A 19,732-nucleotide genomic window follows, 5' to 3' on the forward strand; every position below is an offset into this window, starting at 1 on the left:
AATTTTGTCACTAACAGTGTAACAGTAGAATAAGCATACTTAGTCTATACTCCATTGATTTTAGTAAAAAGATATGTGATTGTAAAAGTAAAATCTGGTCCAGCACCCATACATTTGCAAATAAAATACTAACACACACCGTTATTATGTATAGTTGGTCAAACCAAATTGTCAATAAATAAGAACAAAAAAAACTAGCTCATCCTTTTTTTTGGGTGCTAGTACTAGTGTAAGACAAAGATATAGTTGGTCAAGCAAATCTTGTCAGTAGAAAAAGGCGGCAAATTTAAAAAATGTAGGCGCGAAGGGATATCGTCCCACAGAAAATTTGAATTTCGCGCCTTTTTCTACTGACAAGATTTGCTTGACCAACTTTAGTATGATTTTCTCTGTCTATATATGTTTAAAATGATGTCTCATTCCTCCCGCGAGATAGGCTACCCGACTTTCTCTATTTTTGTTAATTAAAGAGGACGCGGGCGAGATACTGTCGCGCCAATCATGTGCTAGCCTAGCAGAAAAATAAAAATACTGAATCGCATTTTACGCCGCTTTAAATCCTATGCGTAAAACCAAGCGTAATCGAAATGTCACTGTCATAGTGACATTGACACTTGACAGCCAAATGTTTGTAAAATTACGCGCTTGTTCCGCCCGTTTGTTTCTTTCCTTAACAGCAAGTTAATTATGATTACAACTATTTTACAGTCGTTATTGGAACGTCAAGTAACATTTTCCTTCAGTGTTTCATCTCGCGCTTACCTTTGAAACAGACAGCATGCCTCGAGTAAAACTAGACTACGTTGTGAGTTTTAGCAGCGAAGATTCGGTTAGTACATGTTATCGTCGTTATATATCGTATCTCGTAATGTCATTCGTAAAACTAATCCTTATTAGTAAGGCGAGAATCACGGAATTACGTTCAAGGTTACAACCTTAAGGTATTGTGCAATAAAATGCAAATGCATAAACGTGTTTCTACAGGTTAGGACTTTGTTTACAATTTGACACTATCCTAATTTAGTGACTAACAAGAGGGTAAACGATAGGATGTATCTATTATCGCGTCTCAGGTCTCACGTATAGCGGCGTCCCCCTTGTTAGTCACTAAATTTAGCAAAGTGTAATAAGCCCTTAACGGAATCATAATCATACTAATATGCTTCCAATATTAATGGAGGTCAATCCCTAGAATGAGTGCTACTGCGTTTAATTTCGCCGCTAGGGGCGCTAGTGTAGATGGAGGTCTTTCAAAATGTAAAAATTTTTATATTTTATATCGGGAATTTTCACTCCTTATTCATAAATGTGGTAAATTTTTGTCCATCTTTGATTAATAATTTCATAATAATAGATATAGCTCAATAAATTAAACCATTTTACAGACAGGGTGTCCCTGTCGTTTTTGGGCATTAATGACCTTGACTAGTGCGGTTTCAGCGTTGATCTTGGCCCCTTCCCAGGTTTTATCGTACACAAGCAGAGCCGTGTCGTCTGCGTATGTAAATATCTCGTAGTTAGGGATAGAAACTTGGCATAGCTTGATAAAGTCAAAGTCAAAATATTCTTTATTCAAATAGGCCTAGCAACAAGCACTTTTAATAATAATAAATAAATCCGTTTATTAAAAAGACAACATAGGTCCACACATCACAATGTAAAAAATCATAATTAAAATTAAATTAAAACAGAACAGCAATTTATAAAGAATATTTGGACGATGATGACATTTATAAAATCATTAAATGGATGTTAATGATATTTTAAATTGTGTTAATGTATACAAGGAAGAGAGTTGGACCAAGGATGCTTCCTTGGGGTACCCCGTAGCAAATAGGTTCGTCATTACTACAGTAAGTGCCGATTTTAACACATTGAGTGCGATTAGATAGGTTGACAATCTCCAACCAGTAGAGCAAGCGGGGATCCGGTCAGGCTACTCAACAACAGACCACATCCACACAATGGAACAAATCATAGAACGATACAAAGAATACAACAAACCTCTCTATGTAGCCTTCATAGACTACACCAAGGCATTTGACAGCATCTCCCACAACGCAATCTGGAAGGCCCTCAATGACTGCAAGATAAACTCTAAATACATCAACACTCTAAGGAATATATATGAAAACAGTACTAGCAGAGTCAAACTCGAAACGAGAGGAAAAGACTTCAAAATAGGCAGAGGAGTCCGACAAGGGGACCCAATATCACCAAAGTTATTCATAGCTGTGCTATAAAGCATATTCTGTCAACTGGACTGGGATAAAAAAGGAATTAAAGTATTCGATAAACACTTAAGTCATTTGCGTTTCGCAGATGATATAGCTATATTTTCAGAAAATACCAGCATTCTAAAAATAATGTTAAATGAGCTGAACGAGGAAAGCTGTAAAGTCGGATTAGAAATGAACCATACAAAAACAAAAATTATGACTAACGGAGCCCCTACAAAAATACACATACAAGGCAAAGAACTTGAATATGTAGACCATTACATATACTTGGGCAAGAGAATATCTTTCGACACTGACAGCAACAGCCAGGAGATAGACCGTAGAATCCATAACAGCTGGAGGAAGTACTGGAGTTTTAAAAGAGCTTCTAAAAGGAAATTACAATCTAAAACATAAGAAAACAGCAATGGACACGTGCATTTTACCATGCCTTACATACGGTTCTCAAACTTGGGTGCACACAAACAAGAACAAATTAAAGATAAGAACCTGCCAAAGAGCCATGGAAAGGAGCATTCTCAGTATAAAACTAAAGGACAACAGCAAGTACATACGATCCAAAACAAACATCATAGATGCCCTCGAGTTTGTGCTGAAACAGAAATGGAGATGGGCCGGCCACATAGGAAGATTGACAGATGACAGATGGACCAACAAAGTCACAAAGTGGCCAGGACCCCATGGCAAAAGGAAGGCGGGAAAACCCATAACAAGGTGGTCCAAGGATATTATAGCCACAGCCGGAGAAAATTGGCTAATCAAGGCAAAAGACCGAGAAAGGTGGAAAGATATGGAGGAGGCCTATACCCAACAGGGGTCCTTAAAATAGTAAAAATGGAAAACAATAATATTAGAAAACTTTTTTTTATCATGTAAAACTATTTAAGGAAAAATAAAGGCTTAAATAAATAAATAATGTCGAGAGATTCGCCATGTATGCCGATTTTTCTAGCTTCGAAACGAGAATGGGGATAGAGACGGTGTCAAAAGCTTTAGATAGGTCGAGGAAGATTCCATAGCAGTGAAGCTTACTGTCCAGTTTACCTACGAGAGATTTGGTAAAGTAGTACCATCAACACAAGCCTTGCTTTGGGACTAGGTCAATCTGTGAAAATTTATAATTTATAATATTATTTATTTACAAAAAAAATCCTAAAATGTATGTTTATTGATAACAGGAGAATCCAGCAAGCAATTTGCTAGCATACGAAGTGAGCAAGAAGAAATGGCTATGCAAAGCGGGGGAGGCGTCCTGCTCAGTTGTGCTGCAGCTCAAACATGCAGTTCAGGTATAATAGACAATTAAAGTATTTTCCGAATATTCGGCACTTTAGCTGAATAATTCGGCCAAATACGAACATTGGAAAACTTGACAAATACCGTATAGTTACATAATAACTACATCTCTAATTTATTTCAACTTTACTCAGTTACTAGACTCAAAATGGCATACTTTATAATATAAATAATTTAGGCTAATGTAAATAATTTTAGATGTATGTTTGATTGCAGATTTCTACAGTTCACATTGGTGCATACCATGCAGCCCTAGTAGAAGTCCTGGTGGGGCGCTCAGAGACTCCAAATGACCAATTTGAAGTAAGTACTTGCAAGGAAATGTTTTAATTGCTTTTTTTCTAAACTCTGGCACACCCATGTTGGTGTCAGTAGAAAAAAGCGGCAAGTTTAAAAAAATTGGGTGCGAAGAGTTGACTTCTCGTGGAAAATTTGAATTTCGTGCCTTTTCCTACTGACAAAGTGAGTGTGTCTGAGTATACATTCATAAATGGTACCAATATTTCGCCATAACCATTAAGAATTTACGATTTCTAAAAATATACAGACTGAAATAAAACTATGAAAACGGATTATATCGCGTATATTGAATTTATCCGAGTGGAAATGCTCCGTTTCGTCTGCCCGACATATGAACGGAGCATTTCCACTCGGGTGAAGGAACACATAGCTGATGTCAAGCACCGTCGACCTAGGTCTGCAGTCTGTGAGCATGTCATGGATAAAGCCAATCACTCAATCAAGTTTGATAAGCCTCTGGTTCTTGCCAAGGAGAAGCGTTACATACCCAGAATGCTGCGCGAGGCCATTGAGACTAAGAAATATCCAACCTTTAATAGGGAAGATGGCTTTTCTCTACCACCAGCTTGGGATCCTGTAGTCCATCTGATAAAGGAGCAAGCGAGACATAGACTGTGAGACCTTAGTGTTGGATGATGCTGGACATTCTGATGTTTTGAAAAGATGTGTCCCGCCGAGTTTGTTGCCGGTCCCATATTGGGATACCCTCCTACAATTTAGGAGGGAATTAAATCTTCTCGGGTCCGTGGTGTAGGGTTGGAGCCGGCGTAGTTTTTATCGCGTATATATATATATATCTACTTGAAAAAAATTGTAGTGTATAACTAGCCTTATGAACCGATTTTTTTTTGCATGTACAACCAGCCTTAAAGTTTGTAGTCTATGATTGTTCATTATTTTAGTATGTGGGTATTTTTGCACTTTGTAATTTTTCCTCAGTCACCCGTTGACCACGAACGCTGTAAAGGGTTCGAAACGTCGGGATGTATTATAAATTCAATATACGCGATATAATCCGTTTTCATAGTTTTATTTCATGAGTAACTATCGCGGTAACCGAAGACAATATTATATACAGACTGCTAATAAATAAAATCATACAAAAAGTTATTACTTATCCAATAGCAAGCCATTCAAATTCATATTCCTTTTATTGATAAAATTAAAAAAAATTACATTCCTAGCATTTCACTAATTCTATTTCAATAAATATCTTTAGTAACTAAAGTATTATATAATAAACTGAAAAACAGCAATATTTTTATATACCGTTGTAACTATTAAAAGACCTTAAGAATTTATTTATTTAATTTACACACAATTATTTGCATTGAAATAACAAGTATTGTTTTCAGGTACTGGTCCCATCAAGCGTGTTCCTATCGCCTATGGACTCGCGTCGCGGGACCGGCGTGGAGCGCGTGCGCTCGTTCAGCGCTGAGCAGCTTGCAGCTGCTAAAGCTCAGAAGTGGGATCGAGTCAGAGTTGTGTGCTCGCAGCCTTATAACAAGCACTGCAAGGTATGCTAACTATCATTTGGCCTTGAACTGGCATTCATATTGTTCTTTATTGATTACCTCAATAATATGCAGCATGGATTTTGTTCCTGAGCTAAGGATGTTTTCTATTATAATAAATCGTAGTAGTCTCAGGCTAGTTCACAACATAAGCTTTGAACTTTCTGTCAGACTAGGTCGAATTGTGTTATATATTATTGTTCCATAATCAAATTTGAACTATATGTTAAATCATATTTACAAACGGGTCTATCGCGAATTTATTTTGTTACCTTTATTTACCGAAGCTTCGACACAGGTTTCACTGGTCGTGGTCGCGGCTAACTGACGTCCCAGCAAAATGTCAAAACAGAGATTTGTGTGACTACCCCACGAAAAGTGCATTTAAAGTTTGAGGTAGACATCACATTTTCAAACCATCCACTACACATAAATGTAAATGTGATTTAATAAGTGTTCAAACCGCGAAAGTTAAAAATGTTAAATTTGAACTATGTTAAATATTTTTATGATGGGCTGCTGGGGTGCTGACGCGAAACAATTTGTGCGTGACATAGGCCATCGGCTTAGACAAAAGGGAGAGGACCCCCGCTCCAAATCGTTCCTGGTGCAGAGGCTGTCCATAGCCATCCAGCGGGGTAATGCCGTGAGCATTATAGGCACTTTTGCACCGGGAGCGATAACGAACGGGGTTGACTAATAGTTACCTCATGTTATTATTTGTATTCATAGATTTAATTTATAAATAACTTTATATAATAACCAATATTTTTTTTTAAATTAATGTTTATGTATCAAAGCTAAAGGGAAATATTTGAAAGAAAAACCGGACAAGTGCGAGTCGTACTCGCCCGCCGAGGGTTCCGTACTTTTTAGTATTTGTTATTATAGCGGCAACAGATCATCTGAGAAAATTTCAGCTGTCTAGCTATCACGGTTCATGAGATACAGCCTGGTGACAGACAGATGGACAGACAGACAGACGGACAGTGGAGTCTTAGTAATAGGGTCCCGTTTTTACCCTTTCGGTACGGAACCCTAATAATACGTTTTGTTTTAGTTATAATATTTAATGACATTTTATGAAAGACGTGTAAGTACGAAAAATATTCCTTAAAATTCTTAAAAAACTTATTTTTGGATATTTATATATTTTTGTTCCAGTACGGCCTCTCCTTCGTGCACATATTCGAGACAGACAAATCCGAGTCTGACAAGCCGCCATCACCGCAGCCTGTGCCAGCACCGGCCGTACCTACTCGAGTAACAGTGCCCGTGCCAGTGGGACAGTACTCCTCGGATGAGGATGACTTCAGGCCGGGGGAGCTGTTCGCTAAGCATCGACTGAGTGAAGGGAGTAAAAATACTGGTAAGGACCAAAATACCTAACGACGTGTTTCGTTTCGTTCCAATATGACGGTTATCACACTGGATGCGATTCGCACGTCGCTCCGATGTACATGCGGGATGTCGCTATAATACGTGCATAGCGTCGTCTCGCTCAAACATGGGAGCGACTTGCGAATCGCATCCATACGATACAAATCACAAACACAATAACCTATCGTCTCTTTGTCTACATTTTCGGTTGGAGTGCAACAAGCCGCCGATACTAAAAATATTGATATGAAGTCTAATTAAACATATGTAAAATTGTTTTGCAAGCAATACATATATATTTATTTTAGGGTTTGGAATTGTATTACTCGGTTAATTTAAAAAATTACTTCCTCCTATTTAAAGATACAACAACAATGTAACATATGTCATTTATATTTTTTTGCAGAAGCCCAAATACGACAAGCATCATCCCAAGCACTCCGAAACATAAATGACTCCTCAACAAAACTAGTTAAAACTCCCATAGCTAAAACTAATACCCATCGGACCAACCAAACCAATGACTTCAACACAAGCAGACAAAAAGACAACCTCATGTATACTGATGATGATGAACAACCGCACGCGAAAATAGACTCTGTAGTAAAGAGGCATAAGGATGAGAAAGAACAAGAAACTAAAAAGAAGGAAGCTGTGCAAAATCTGTTTAGAAAAGATAAGGAAAAAACTAACAGATTAGAACAAGCCAGTAAGAACTTTAAAGAGTTTCTTGATGACAAAGAAGATAAGAAGGATTCAAATAGTTCTAGAAGTAAAGACACTTCTAAAGAGAATGATAGAAGGAATAAAGAATTAAATAATTCTACAAGTAAGGATAGTTCTAGACATGATGACAGAAGAAACAAAGATTTGAGTAGTTCTAGAAGTCAAGAAAGTTCTAAAGACAGTAAAAGAAATACAGATAATTTGAATAGTTCTAGAGATAATGACAGAAGGAATAGAGACGATGGAAATAGTTCACAATCGCGGACAAAAGATGCAGGAGCGAGCGGAGATAATAGAAAAAGACGACATTCTGATGACCGGCAGAAAGGTAAAGGTGAGGTTTCAAACAATTTTAATTTTTATATTCAATATTCTTTAAAAAAAATACGCGTAAGTATTTGATGATGAGTATTTTGTTGATGAGGTAAGAATTTTGTTATCAAAGCCTTTTTTATTTTGTTTTCGTAAGGGTAGCGAGATAGTTTTTTTTTAATTTGCGCTCTGAATTATTACCAATCTATCATCGAAAATAAAGAAAAATATCAATGCCTCCGGTAAAATTCGAACTTATGGCCCTTGGTATACCAACCAACCGCCCTATTCACTGGACAACAGCTAAGTACTGTCCTAACGAAACTTGGCCGATTGCGGTGATTACTTCCAACAAATTCTCGCTTTGAGGCGGCCAAACTTCAATGAAATTTCAATTTTTCATAAATTTTTAAAAATCATGTTTTATTTTCTGCTGGCTACTAATCTAATAATTTATTCATAAAATTAGATGTGGTCCGCCCCGGGCCAGTAAGCTCCACTCCTCACACGCTGCTGTCGGGAGTGGTGTTCGCGCTGAGCGGGTACGAGAACCCGCGGCGCGCGAGCCTGCGCGACGCCGCCGTGGCCATGGGGGCGCGCTTCGAGCGCGACTGGAGCCCCACCTGCACACATCTTATGTGAGTCTACTTTTTTGCCTCTGACACAGGAGAACGCCACTCTGCCCTATTCTGCGCCCCTCCACGCCATACAAACTCCGAGGGTGGACAACTTTTTTAGAGTATCGTCCTGCAATCACAATCTGACGGTCATTTTAGTATCTGGCCAAAAAAGAGCTGACGTGTTTTGTTGGCTTATCCTGGATAAGTTATCCATAAACCAACGGAGCGGTAGCTGACGTACACGAAGATACATTAACCTAACCACTTTCCCGCGGGAGGAAATGACTAGCCCGAATGATGGTCCTTCGAGAGGTGCGGTATTATACGTTTAGTTTTCATAGTGATATTTTTTTCCATGTTACGGTAAGTTCGCATAGCTAAATACTCTATCTGTTTTTATACAAGCAAAATAACCCAAGTTTCGAGCATATGTTGGGCCATCTAAGCCATCAAGGAGGTTTCGGACTTGGTTAGGTACACACTATGTTGTCTAAGAAGGCAGCTTCACCATCAATTAACCACAAGTAAAAAGTAGAACTCCATACTTTTAGAAATCATTTGATGAATGATGAGTCCGTCTAAACTAATTTGCACTGATTTTAATAAAACAAAAGTTAAGGCGTGTCATTAATTCATTATATGTCATATTTTCCTAGAAATTTGACATAAATGACGACATGGCCACACTTTGTTATTCAATCAATCAATCAATCAATATCATTTATTTGCAAGAATACTTAATTTTAGTTACAGGATGTTATTGTAGTATATTGAACAGTATTCTATCGTGATTAAACGATGCGCAAATTTTATAGTCCCTACATAACAATTAATTATCAGTCTAGCACATATGTTAGACTGAAAATAATTCTATTATTGAATTTAATTTTAATGCATGCAATAACAATTACAATTACGATTAATATATTTCACTTGGACTAGTATCATATAATACATCACATTGGTTGATTATAACTACGTTACATAAAATTTATATTGAATTTGATTATTATAAGTATGTAATATTAATTATTCGCATTATTGTGCTCAATATACTCCTTGACACTATAAAAACAATGTTCTAATAGAAAGCTTGTCATTTTCTTCCTTAATTCAGTTGTGTTTAGACTTCTTAAATTGACAGGCATACTGTTGTATAGTAGGATACACATATTATACGCGTTATTTTTGTATATAGCCGTGTTGCATCTTGGCTGATATATTAGATTTTGATATTGAGATCTCTGAGTCCCTGAGAAGAACTCAGATCTCATTTTAAATATGTCTGGGCGATTTTTTACAAATAGAACCGCTTTTAAAATATACATGCAAGGTAATGGTAGTATGTTTAATTCCTTAAAGAGTGGTCGGCAACTGTCGGGTACCCAAGCTCCCATTATTGCGCGGATGCATTTCTTTTGTAACAGGAGGGCTCTTTCGGCATCTACGGAGTTACCCCAAAGTAGCAATCCGATTTAGCACCGAGGACACATAACCATGATAGGCTGTAATCGACGCCGCAGTATTCATAGTGTGTCTCAGTTTTCTTAACGCAAATACGAATCGATCTAATCTGCTGCAGACAAAGTCGACCTGCTCCTTCCAATTAAGATGCTGGTAAATATATAATCCCAAAAACTTTATACTTTCACAACTCGATATGGAAGAGTTATTATGATTAACATTTAATTGCAATGGATTACTATTATATGAATGAAATTGAATAAAAAATTTCTTTGTCATATTTATGTTTAAATTATTATGAAATGTCCAATTATGTATGTCAGCCAAGGCATCATTAATATTATTTTCGTATGTTAGAATATTCTCTCCCTTTATTAATATCCCTTTATTATTTGCAATGACAAATGCCATGCAGAGTTAACTTGGTCCTACTGAACTTTTTATTCTTGAATTTTCATACAGATGCGCCTTCCCAAACACGCCAAAACTTCGAACAGTCCGTAGCTCCCCATCTGGCGGCAACTGTATAGTGGTATTAGGAGAGTGGATAGAACAGTGCTGCGACAAGAGAAGGCTGCTTCCGTGGCAGTGGTTCGCTACGGAACCCAAAAAGAAGATTCAACCTCCTGCTGGGTGGGATGACGATGATAAGACTGCTTCAGGTAACTAAAAAACATTTTTACACATATCCAAGCATTCGGACTAAATTCAAGTAAAAGTTCGAAATTGTTGGGGCGCCATAGCGTAACGGTATGGTAGGAGAGTGGATCAAACAGTGCTGCGAGAAGAGAACTAAGAGAAGGCTGCTTCCGTGGCAATGGTTCGCCACGGAACCTAAGAAGAAAGTCCAGCCCCCTGCTGGATGGGATGACGTTGGTAAGACTGCTTCAGGTAATTGCCACTAGACATCCAAATACTCCTAAAGAGCGAATAATCCATTGACTAAAGTTAATGATTTCATTTCTCATATTGGGATGCCCTCCTATAAGTAGAAGGGATTTAAATCTTCTGGGGTCAGAGGTGTTGGGTTAGAGCCGGCGTAGCTTTATTTGACGTTCATAAGCCCATTGTAATATGCCTACTTGAAAAATAAACTATCTTTATACCTACAGTACAATACAGTATAACTGCTAGCTACCTGTTTGAGAAATACTACAAAATGACAATTTTTCTTTTTAAAACCCTCATAAAAACTACTCGAAGAAGTATCAGCTGTGTCAGTAATGGAATGGCGATAACTAAAAGCTTTAATTCATATTTTTTTGTTTATCACAGTAATAATAAGCCGGTTTCGATAAAATTCAACTATACCCAACGAATCATTTTCATTTACAGAATGCGATACTGACGACGAAATCGAGAAAGTATTACGAAAACAAAAAAAACAACGCACAGATAAATCACCCTCTCCACAACCAACCACCAGTAGAGATCCACCCCAACCCCATTCAAGCAGAGACTTGTCACCAAGACCTCAAACCAGCAAAGAAAAATCACCAAAACCACATACTAGTAGAGAAAAATCACCAAAACCACATACTAGCAGAGATAAGTCACCAAAATCAAGTTCTAGTAAAGACAACTCACGAAAACGTAGCAGAGAACGGTCAGATAAAGAATCAGCGAAACAAAACCTCAACTATTCTAACATGTCTTCAGATTCGGATGTGGCTTTCGTTAAAGATGAAAGAATCCAAGCTAATATTACTATAGATTCTGGAGATTCTACAGATGAAGAGAAACCAGTGGTCAAGGAGAAGATAGATAAGTCGCGTGTGTTGCCAGACTTCTTCGATGGATATACGTTTTTGATAGATGATTGTGTGGAGGATGCTGGGTTTGATAAGGAGCTACTGAGCAGATATGTAAAGGCGTATGGTGGGGTTGTTATGGATGTAAGTATACTAGTTTTTTTTGCGTCTGCGATAAATACAAATCAGGATAGGATTAATATTCTCCGGAATATGTTCATACGTGTCACGTTTTAGGGAAATAACTTAACATATTATTGGTTAGCCATATGGGCGATTTCTTGTTGAATGGGGTTGGCAAATGTCAAAGGTTTGCAGAGATGGCGCCATCATAGCTTGCCCCTTTTTCTATGAGAATGGGCTTAAAGGGCTGGCATCCAGGGCATTTAAAAAACAAAAATTTGACACAATTCTAGGGCAATTACAGGGCAAGCTATGCTGGCGCCATCTGCTAATTATTTCGACAGGCCAACCCCATTGCAGGAGCGCCGGATTGATAACTTTTTCTTACAATTGCTTTAATCATGGTCAAATCGTTTCTCACTCGTTTCAGTTTCTTTCGTGCTAGTAGTTGATTAAAACTTTAAAAGCAAAGTTACAAGCAGTTTTATGTTAAAAAGTGCCTTACAACTAGCTTTACTAATTCCTTTGACAGCGTTAACTCAACTACGCCGCCATGAAAATGAAACTAGATGACCGTTCACTACCGACAACTGTAACAACCATGTTTATGAATTTTCTCAAATGATTTTTACGCCTAAGAATGGCACGCGCTCAGACACAATGGCCGACCGCTCGCAGAAAAAAAACAATGGCTTTTGTTTAATTAGGCGTAAAAATCATTTGAGAAGATTCATATATTTTTTTTATAACTGTTGCAGGCGTCCGCAGTCGACTCGGACAGCGAAATCAGTTTCGTCCTGAGCTTCGGCGCCGGTAACAGTAGAAATGGACTCCGTGTGCGCGCGGACTGGCTGTGGCGATGCCATGAGGACAAACAGCTTGCTGATGTGGAAGAATATAAGCTTTAAACTAAGAATTTAATTTTGGTTATTTGATTATGGAAAGTCAAAGCCATAAAATCCGACGTATGGAAACAATAAAGCCCATCACAGACGGAGCGATAATAACAACGAGTTTTTCGGTACGATATATATTTACCAGTCGTTCTAAAAACTAATGGCTGCGCCAATTCTTGGGATTAGTTGCCAAGCATACCACAGGCTCACATAAGCCGTGGCTGAAGCCGTGACTATGCTAGGAAGACGGAAAGAGCGCTGTCTCGCTCACACACCGTAAGGGCGTGCGGGTCCGCGCCAGTGTTAACCGCGTAAGGATTGAGATTTGCAATGATAATCAAAACAAAACTGTTATTATAATAACCAATTTATTGACAAATAAAATGATTGTTTTTTATCCGCTATTTCAATTACACTTCACGTTTGTATGGTTATTTATATTATATCGCGAAAATTGTATTTTCAATGGACAAGAAATAATTTGAGACGTTACTGTGAGGTGAGGAGAGTAAGTTTCTCGTTGAGTTGAAGTTGGGTTTTAATTAGTTGGGCTAGGGTCACCACCTGAAAAAAGAAATAGTTTACATTAAAATAATGTTAATAAATAATTGTTGTAAAATCTATGTGAAAAGAAAATATTCGGTATTCGGCGTATATTTCAATATTTGTATTCGGCCGAATAGTTCGGTTCGAACTGCCGAATATTTACCGAATAAACAATTTTTTTTAAGAGGCCGTAGTCGATTTTGGAGCAAAAATTTAAAATTGATAGATTTAGTCGTTGAAATTATACACGTTTTGTTACGTAATATCTAAATAACAAGTATTGATTTATATTAGCACGTCTTCTCATCTTGCCTTTTAATAATGAGCTCGCGACCGTGCGTCACCGGTAATGCATGAAGAGAAGGGGCAGTTTATAAAAATTCATCAAAAAATCATGGTGGTAAATTATACAAATTCATGTATAAGAATAGTTTCAGCAAATGTTGTAGATTGTTTAAGTATCAAAATTACGTTGAAATTAATTCGATTTACAGAGAAATTGTCACTTGTTTTGAAGTAATTTCTGGAGAAAATCGATTTCGTCTAACTTTCATTTACACTACTTCAAAGTCATAATAATAAAAATGTAGTCTGATAAACGTCAAGTACAGGATATGTGTAATACAAAATTACCATGTTTAGCAGTCCAAACTTTACGAAATTTACAAATAAGAGCGACAAAATCAGTGCTTTACGCGCGTTTACCTAAACGTCCATCAGAAAAGCAAACATTTCTAATTTAGTGAGTATGTTTTCAAAAAACTGATCTGATAAAAGGTAAGATAAGAAGACGTGCTAATAGAAACCAGTACTTGTTATTTCAATTAGGCAACAAAAGGTGTAAAATTTCACGGACTAAATCTATCAATTTTACATTTATGCGACTAAAATCGACACCGGCCTCTTAAGGTCGTCCGCTCGTCAGTACGGATGCACTTCGCGATCAAGCTCCGGTTTCCTGGGTGTCGATAGTTTCGTGAACGTTTTATTTGATAACGGTGAAGCCATTTCTACTAAAATCTCAAATCTTCTGTACCACAAGATTTGAATAAAAAAAGTTTATGGGAATAATATATTCCCTCTGCCTCATAAAGGCTTAAATAGTGATTCAGGCGTTTTGGCAACGTGAAACGTGACAAGAAGTTAATACTGTAAGCCGTACCATGAGTAGGTCCTTGACGCTGTTAGCGAAGGCGTCGGCGAAGGAGTCCTGCGCGAGCCCGGGCACGGCCTGCGCCAGCTGCAGCAGCGCGCGCCCCGTGGCGTTGTGTGGTGCAGCCCGCCCGGCCAGCACGTCCTCCACGTAGCCCAGCACCTGGAACATTTTGTACAAATGCCTTTCTTACTAACTCTCGTCCGTTGAGTAGCGGACGGATCTTTCCTAGGGGGTAACTGCACAAAAGATCCCTATGGGTCGAAGTGTATCCGTAAGGGCCCCCGAAACTATAAGATAAGATAAGATAACTCTCGTCCGAGACCCTAAACTCGTAAGCGGGATTCACACGGGCACAGAATAAATAATAATACTAGGTACTGAAGGTTCACTCTCTAACAAAACGCCTATTATGACAGATATGACCGCTAGGTGGCGCAAGCGAGAGCAAGCGTCCGTTCCGTAGCGGTGCGCGGCAATTACTATGGCTAAACACCAAAATTGTTGTAGGCCGCATGTACTTGTAGCGACGCGACGAAATAGCGGAGTGAGCCACGCCTGACACGGGCTAATTCGAACGTGCACTGACATCAGAATGATATGTACATGATGTCATTTAGTTATCGTGCATTTCGCTCGTACTTGTCTGTATATATATTGGTGCGCGCGAGACTCACGACAACTAAATGACATCATTTAAATATCATTACAAACGTATGTATTTATGGTATTACTAGCTTTTGCCCGCGACTTCGTCTGCGCGGACTTACTAACAGCAGCTAAAGCAAGCATAGCGCCTGGAAAATTTTTCATAGCAATTATTCAATTTGAGCATATTTTGTACACCAATTAGCAGACGCTTCATTAATTATCTCAATTCCACCCCGCTTTTTACTTTCTTAAGGGATGATTTTCGGGATAAAAACTATCCCATGTCCTTCTCAGGGACTTAACCTATCTCTATGCCAAATTTCATCTAAATCGATTCAGCGGTTTAAGCGTGAAGAGGGAAAACAGACAGACAGACTTTCGCATTTATAATATTAGTATGGATGGATAGCTTTATCTACGTGATAAAACAACAGTCAATTTCTACTACAGCGGAATTGAAAGCGATGGACATCGTTTTATCACGCTGTCAAATAGACAAGAACAACCATCATATCCATACTAATGTCAGTGTGCGTACGAATTGACTAGAGTTGCACCGGATATTACCTACTACCCGGCCGGATACCAGATAGTAACTTTGTTTGATTTCGGAGTAAACAAATTGCATTTAAGAAACAGGCATGATCATAAATAGTCATAATCGTACTCGTTTATTATTTTAAAACAATTGAAACATTCCATTCTCTTATTTCGAACCTAGAAATAAGTCCGCGCGAATGTTCACTACGAAACAGGTCAAAATCTGCACGATGTGCCGCCTGTACAGTTCCGCCGGCTGAATATTCGGCGGCCAGATACCGAATATTCCATATAGGAGGAAGGAAGGAAAGGAATAAACGTAAGTTTTTACGCGATTAAGTCCTGTATTAGTTTAAAATTATAAAAGTAACGTGTAACGTTATTTTGAACCGTTTCCACACACCTGGTCCAGCAGCGAGGCCAGCTTGGTGGCCGCTTCAGCAACCAGCGCCAGGTCGGGCGCGGGCTGCACCTGCCGCGAGCGCCCGCCGGGACCCATCGTTTTCTGGCACAGTTGTAGACCTACAATCTGGAAAGATACATGAAAATTTAATAAATTGTAGCGAAATATCGATCAATTACAAGGGCGTCACTAGTGAAGCAGTAATGAATTTGTGCATTGACAGTTAATGGTACACAATTTTATCGAATTATATTTTTTAAACTGCAGCTATCTAAAACACTATCCTTGAATAGTATATTTTTTTTAGATACACTAAATTACAATTTTATTATATGTATTTATTTGCATGTCGCGTGTGGGGAAAAGGCCTCCCCCAGTTTTTCCCATTCCTTTATAATCTGTGCTATTCTCCACCAGTATCTGTCAAAGTTCCCTAGCTCATCTCTCCATCTTGTATTTGGTCTTTTTTGTTTTCTCGGTGTGCCTATATATCAGTGACCATTATGTGCCACATTCATGGATAGTGCTGCAGTGAACCTACCTCAGGCTCATAGCTAGTGAGTGTGACATCGATGGGCGTGAACATGCAGCCCTGCTTCCCGCGCGGCACGCCGAGCGCCACGCAAACGTACGCGCGGAGCCCCATGCGCGCGCCCTGCAGCGACGTGTCCAGCGTCACGTGCACGGGCTCTCGGCACTCGCGTGCATAGTACTCGTGGATGACGGATGAGTGGTTGGTCACTTCGTTGCCGGTAGCCCACCAGCCTGGAATATAAGTTTCATTTTAAAATAAGTTTGTTTAACATATCAGTCTGTGGCGAAAGTTCACCTAGAAGTCGTATAAGGCCCTACAAGTACAATATAATAACGCGTTTAGAGCGCTGATGGGGCTGCCACGATATTGCAGCGCGTCAGGGATGTTTGCGGAAGCGCATGTGGCGTGTTTTAAAGCTACTATGCGCCTGCGAGCCGCGTCCCTGGTGCGACGCGTCCGCGCCAGCTCCAACAGCGTCCTAGAAATGATTGCGGACAAGTTTTGTCCGTATATCACATTTTGCTGCGGACTTCATACGCCCAGCAGCACTGTGGTAAACACATTGAGAAATAGGTGAAGGGTGTCAATGTATACCTTATTGTAATTACTACCTTAATGTAATTTTTGTAATTAATGTAAATTAATGTAATGTAATTTTTGTAGTTTTTGTTTAATGTTATCGTGTTAATGTTTGTGTTTTGTTTAATGTTTGTATTATGTACTTATGAGTCACAGATACTCGAAAAAAATGAATTTTAATTTATTTAATATGTGACGTTTTAAACCAAAAGGTACCACATTGTCGCTTGTCGATAAGGTTGATTTCTAATTGAAGCTATATGGAAATAGCGCCTTACTGACAAGCGACAATAAGTACCCTTTTGGTTGAGAATGGCACATATTTTCATGTCAATGGAGGCAAAGATACATTTCGTGCTAATTTAACAGCTAAATGAGATAAAGCTGTATGGCTGTACAAATATGCGGTTACTCTGATTGTCAAAAGTTGACATTTGACAATTAAGTGACCACAAAACGTATGGCGCAGTACAGCGCCATCTGTTTCAGCTGTCAAATTAGGGGGCACGTTTTTTACTTCAAGTTTACCTCTCTATTACAATCAATAACTCTGATGGAGGTTAATAGACCGTAAATTGACAACACGGCAAAGATTCAGACATTTAAAATCATTATCAACTTAAAAATGGACTTGATAAACTATACAAAACAGTGAAAGTTATCTAAGATTTGATTTAGACGTACCAGCATCAGCTGCCTGTCTAAAATGAAATAATAACATTGACCCTAAAGCCTATGAGGGCCTATATTTACTTGCTTCCTATAAAAATAACCAGTGCTCTGGCACATTTTTAAGATTTCTTATAAACCATTTAATGTACCAACAAAAAAATGGATCATTTGTTATCACAATAAAGAAATTTGTATTTGTACAGTACATCGCACCCTCTGTGAACGTCACACCTATCTAAAATACCGCACTATCATAAACCTTAATTTAGGAATGCAGTCTATATTACACTACAACTGTGCACATCATACTTATTTTTTTTAGCATTAGAGAAAGGGTAAACAATCTTGATGTGTGTTTGTTTGCTGATACTTCAGGTGCAAATTAGGGGATGGTTTGGATACTTGAGACATGATTTGTGTATATTTCATCTCACACATCCTCCATGACGCCTGCTAGCCCTCCATATCCTATTTCTAATTTAGTCCAATACTTCTGACAACTATTAGATTAGCCATGGCTAAATGTGCCATTTTCAATCAAAAGGGTACTTATTGTCGGTTGTCAATAAGGCGCTATTTCCATACAGCTTCAATTAGAAATCAACCTTACTGACAAGCGACAATGTAGTACCTTTTGGTTGAAAATGTCACAAATTATTAGGTAAAACAAAAAAATCATATTTTCTTACTTCTCATGTCCTCATATCTGAAAATACAATTAAATTTTCTTACCTTTCTTCTGACACCATTTTTAGTCTCTGTTTAGCCCTAAGGTTGACTGGTAGAAAATGCAATTAGGCATCAAGTCCGCCACTTGTACATTTTGTGCAATAAAGTTTAAATAAATAAATCATTGTAATATTCGTTTCTGTATGACAGGCAATAAATAATGAATTGTTTTTGTTTAGTAAGCACTTACCAACAATGTTCTCTGTGGCGTTTACACGCCTGTTTAGCTCATACACGTCCATGGCGTAGTTGAGCTCGGCCTCCACCTGGTCTGCATGCTCTTTGTGTGGCACGCAGAAACAGTTTGTGACTTCCACCACCCCTTTGTCACAAGTTCCTGGAAATTACACACCAACAATCATAACCTCAAATATATACTTAAAATTACAAAAATGTACTAGGATTTCATTCGAAAATCCTATGTAAACACAATATATGCACTATAGAAGTAACTTTTTATACGAATGTTGTTTGAAATGTTAAGAAATCAGTAATAACACGCAAGATTGAAGGCATGACGTCGGCACAACAACTCATCAAAAATTTCACTTTAAGAAACATTGGCCGATGAAAACAATTACCCAATAAAGTCCCGATAACCCGGTGTGAGTCCGCATTTCGGCGCTCGTAAGCATCCACTATTTGAAATAATACTACGGGATGAACCTTGACAACCAGATTGAGCGCCATTTTGGCTCGTTTGAAAGGAACTAAGGCCGTTTTTCACCTCCTACAACCCACAGTCCCACATGTGTAAGTTGACAGATGCAGAAGCGTTTTTCATCGTTTAAACTTGAATGTTCAAGGGAACTATAGTTGGTCAAACCAAATTGTCAGTAAATAAGAACAAAAAAAACTATACTCATCCTTTTCTTTTGGGTGCTTGTACTAGTGAGACTGGAATGAATGTGATGAAATATTCTGCTTGCTAAATGCATAATATAAAGGTTCCAGACTAAGTGAGTGAATCACGGCGCGACTTCGCGGAGAGAACATGTCGCAATGTTGACGTATAGGCCCTCCACACTCATGGGCGAATCACGGCGCGAAGCCGCGAACGCGAGTGTTGAGGGCCTTATGACTCCACACTCGCAAAGTTCGCAAACTTCACGCCTTCACGGCGATTTCGCAGTTTGGATCTCGCCAAAATGCATCAGCTTATATAGTGGGTCAAGCAAATCTTGTCAGTTAAAAAAGGCGGCAAATTTGAAAAATCGCGGGTTAGCAACACTGTGTTCGAATAATTCCAAAATCGTGTGTCATCTATGTCCTGTCTGTGGAATGTGGATCGCCATCTTT

The 19,732-nt window shown here is 38.5% G+C and overlaps 2 protein-coding genes across 2 annotated transcripts; one reads left to right on the forward strand and one right to left on the reverse strand.

The window, feature by feature from the left end:
• The first annotated feature begins 614 nt into the window (after positions 1-614).
• Positions 615-12,981, forward strand: LOC134747561 (DNA repair protein XRCC1). The gene is made up of 10 exons (XM_063682129.1): positions 615-829; positions 3,419-3,529; positions 3,753-3,839; positions 5,192-5,356; positions 6,518-6,722; positions 7,140-7,793; positions 8,241-8,409; positions 10,318-10,517; positions 11,191-11,750; positions 12,488-12,981. Exons 1-10 carry the CDS (start codon positions 779-781, stop codon positions 12,635-12,637), a joined length of 2,352 nt encoding a protein of 783 aa, XP_063538199.1. The 5' UTR covers positions 615-778; the 3' UTR covers positions 12,638-12,981.
• Positions 12,977-19,173, reverse strand: LOC134747562 (eukaryotic translation initiation factor 3 subunit F). Its single transcript, XM_063682130.1, has 6 exons — positions 19,015-19,173; positions 18,624-18,770; positions 16,460-16,683; positions 15,919-16,044; positions 14,334-14,486; positions 12,977-13,189 (listed from the first exon to the last, which is right to left on the reverse strand). The coding sequence occupies exons 1-6, from the start codon at positions 19,121-19,123 to the stop codon at positions 13,115-13,117; spliced, it is 834 nt and encodes a 277-aa protein (XP_063538200.1). The 5' UTR covers positions 19,124-19,173; the 3' UTR covers positions 12,977-13,114.
• Between the last annotated feature and the right edge of the window lie 559 nt (positions 19,174-19,732).

Source organism: Cydia strobilella, chromosome 15 (genome assembly GCF_947568885.1).
Source record: "Cydia strobilella chromosome 15, ilCydStro3.1, whole genome shotgun sequence".
NCBI classification, from domain to species: domain Eukaryota; kingdom Metazoa; phylum Arthropoda; class Insecta; order Lepidoptera; family Tortricidae; genus Cydia; species Cydia strobilella.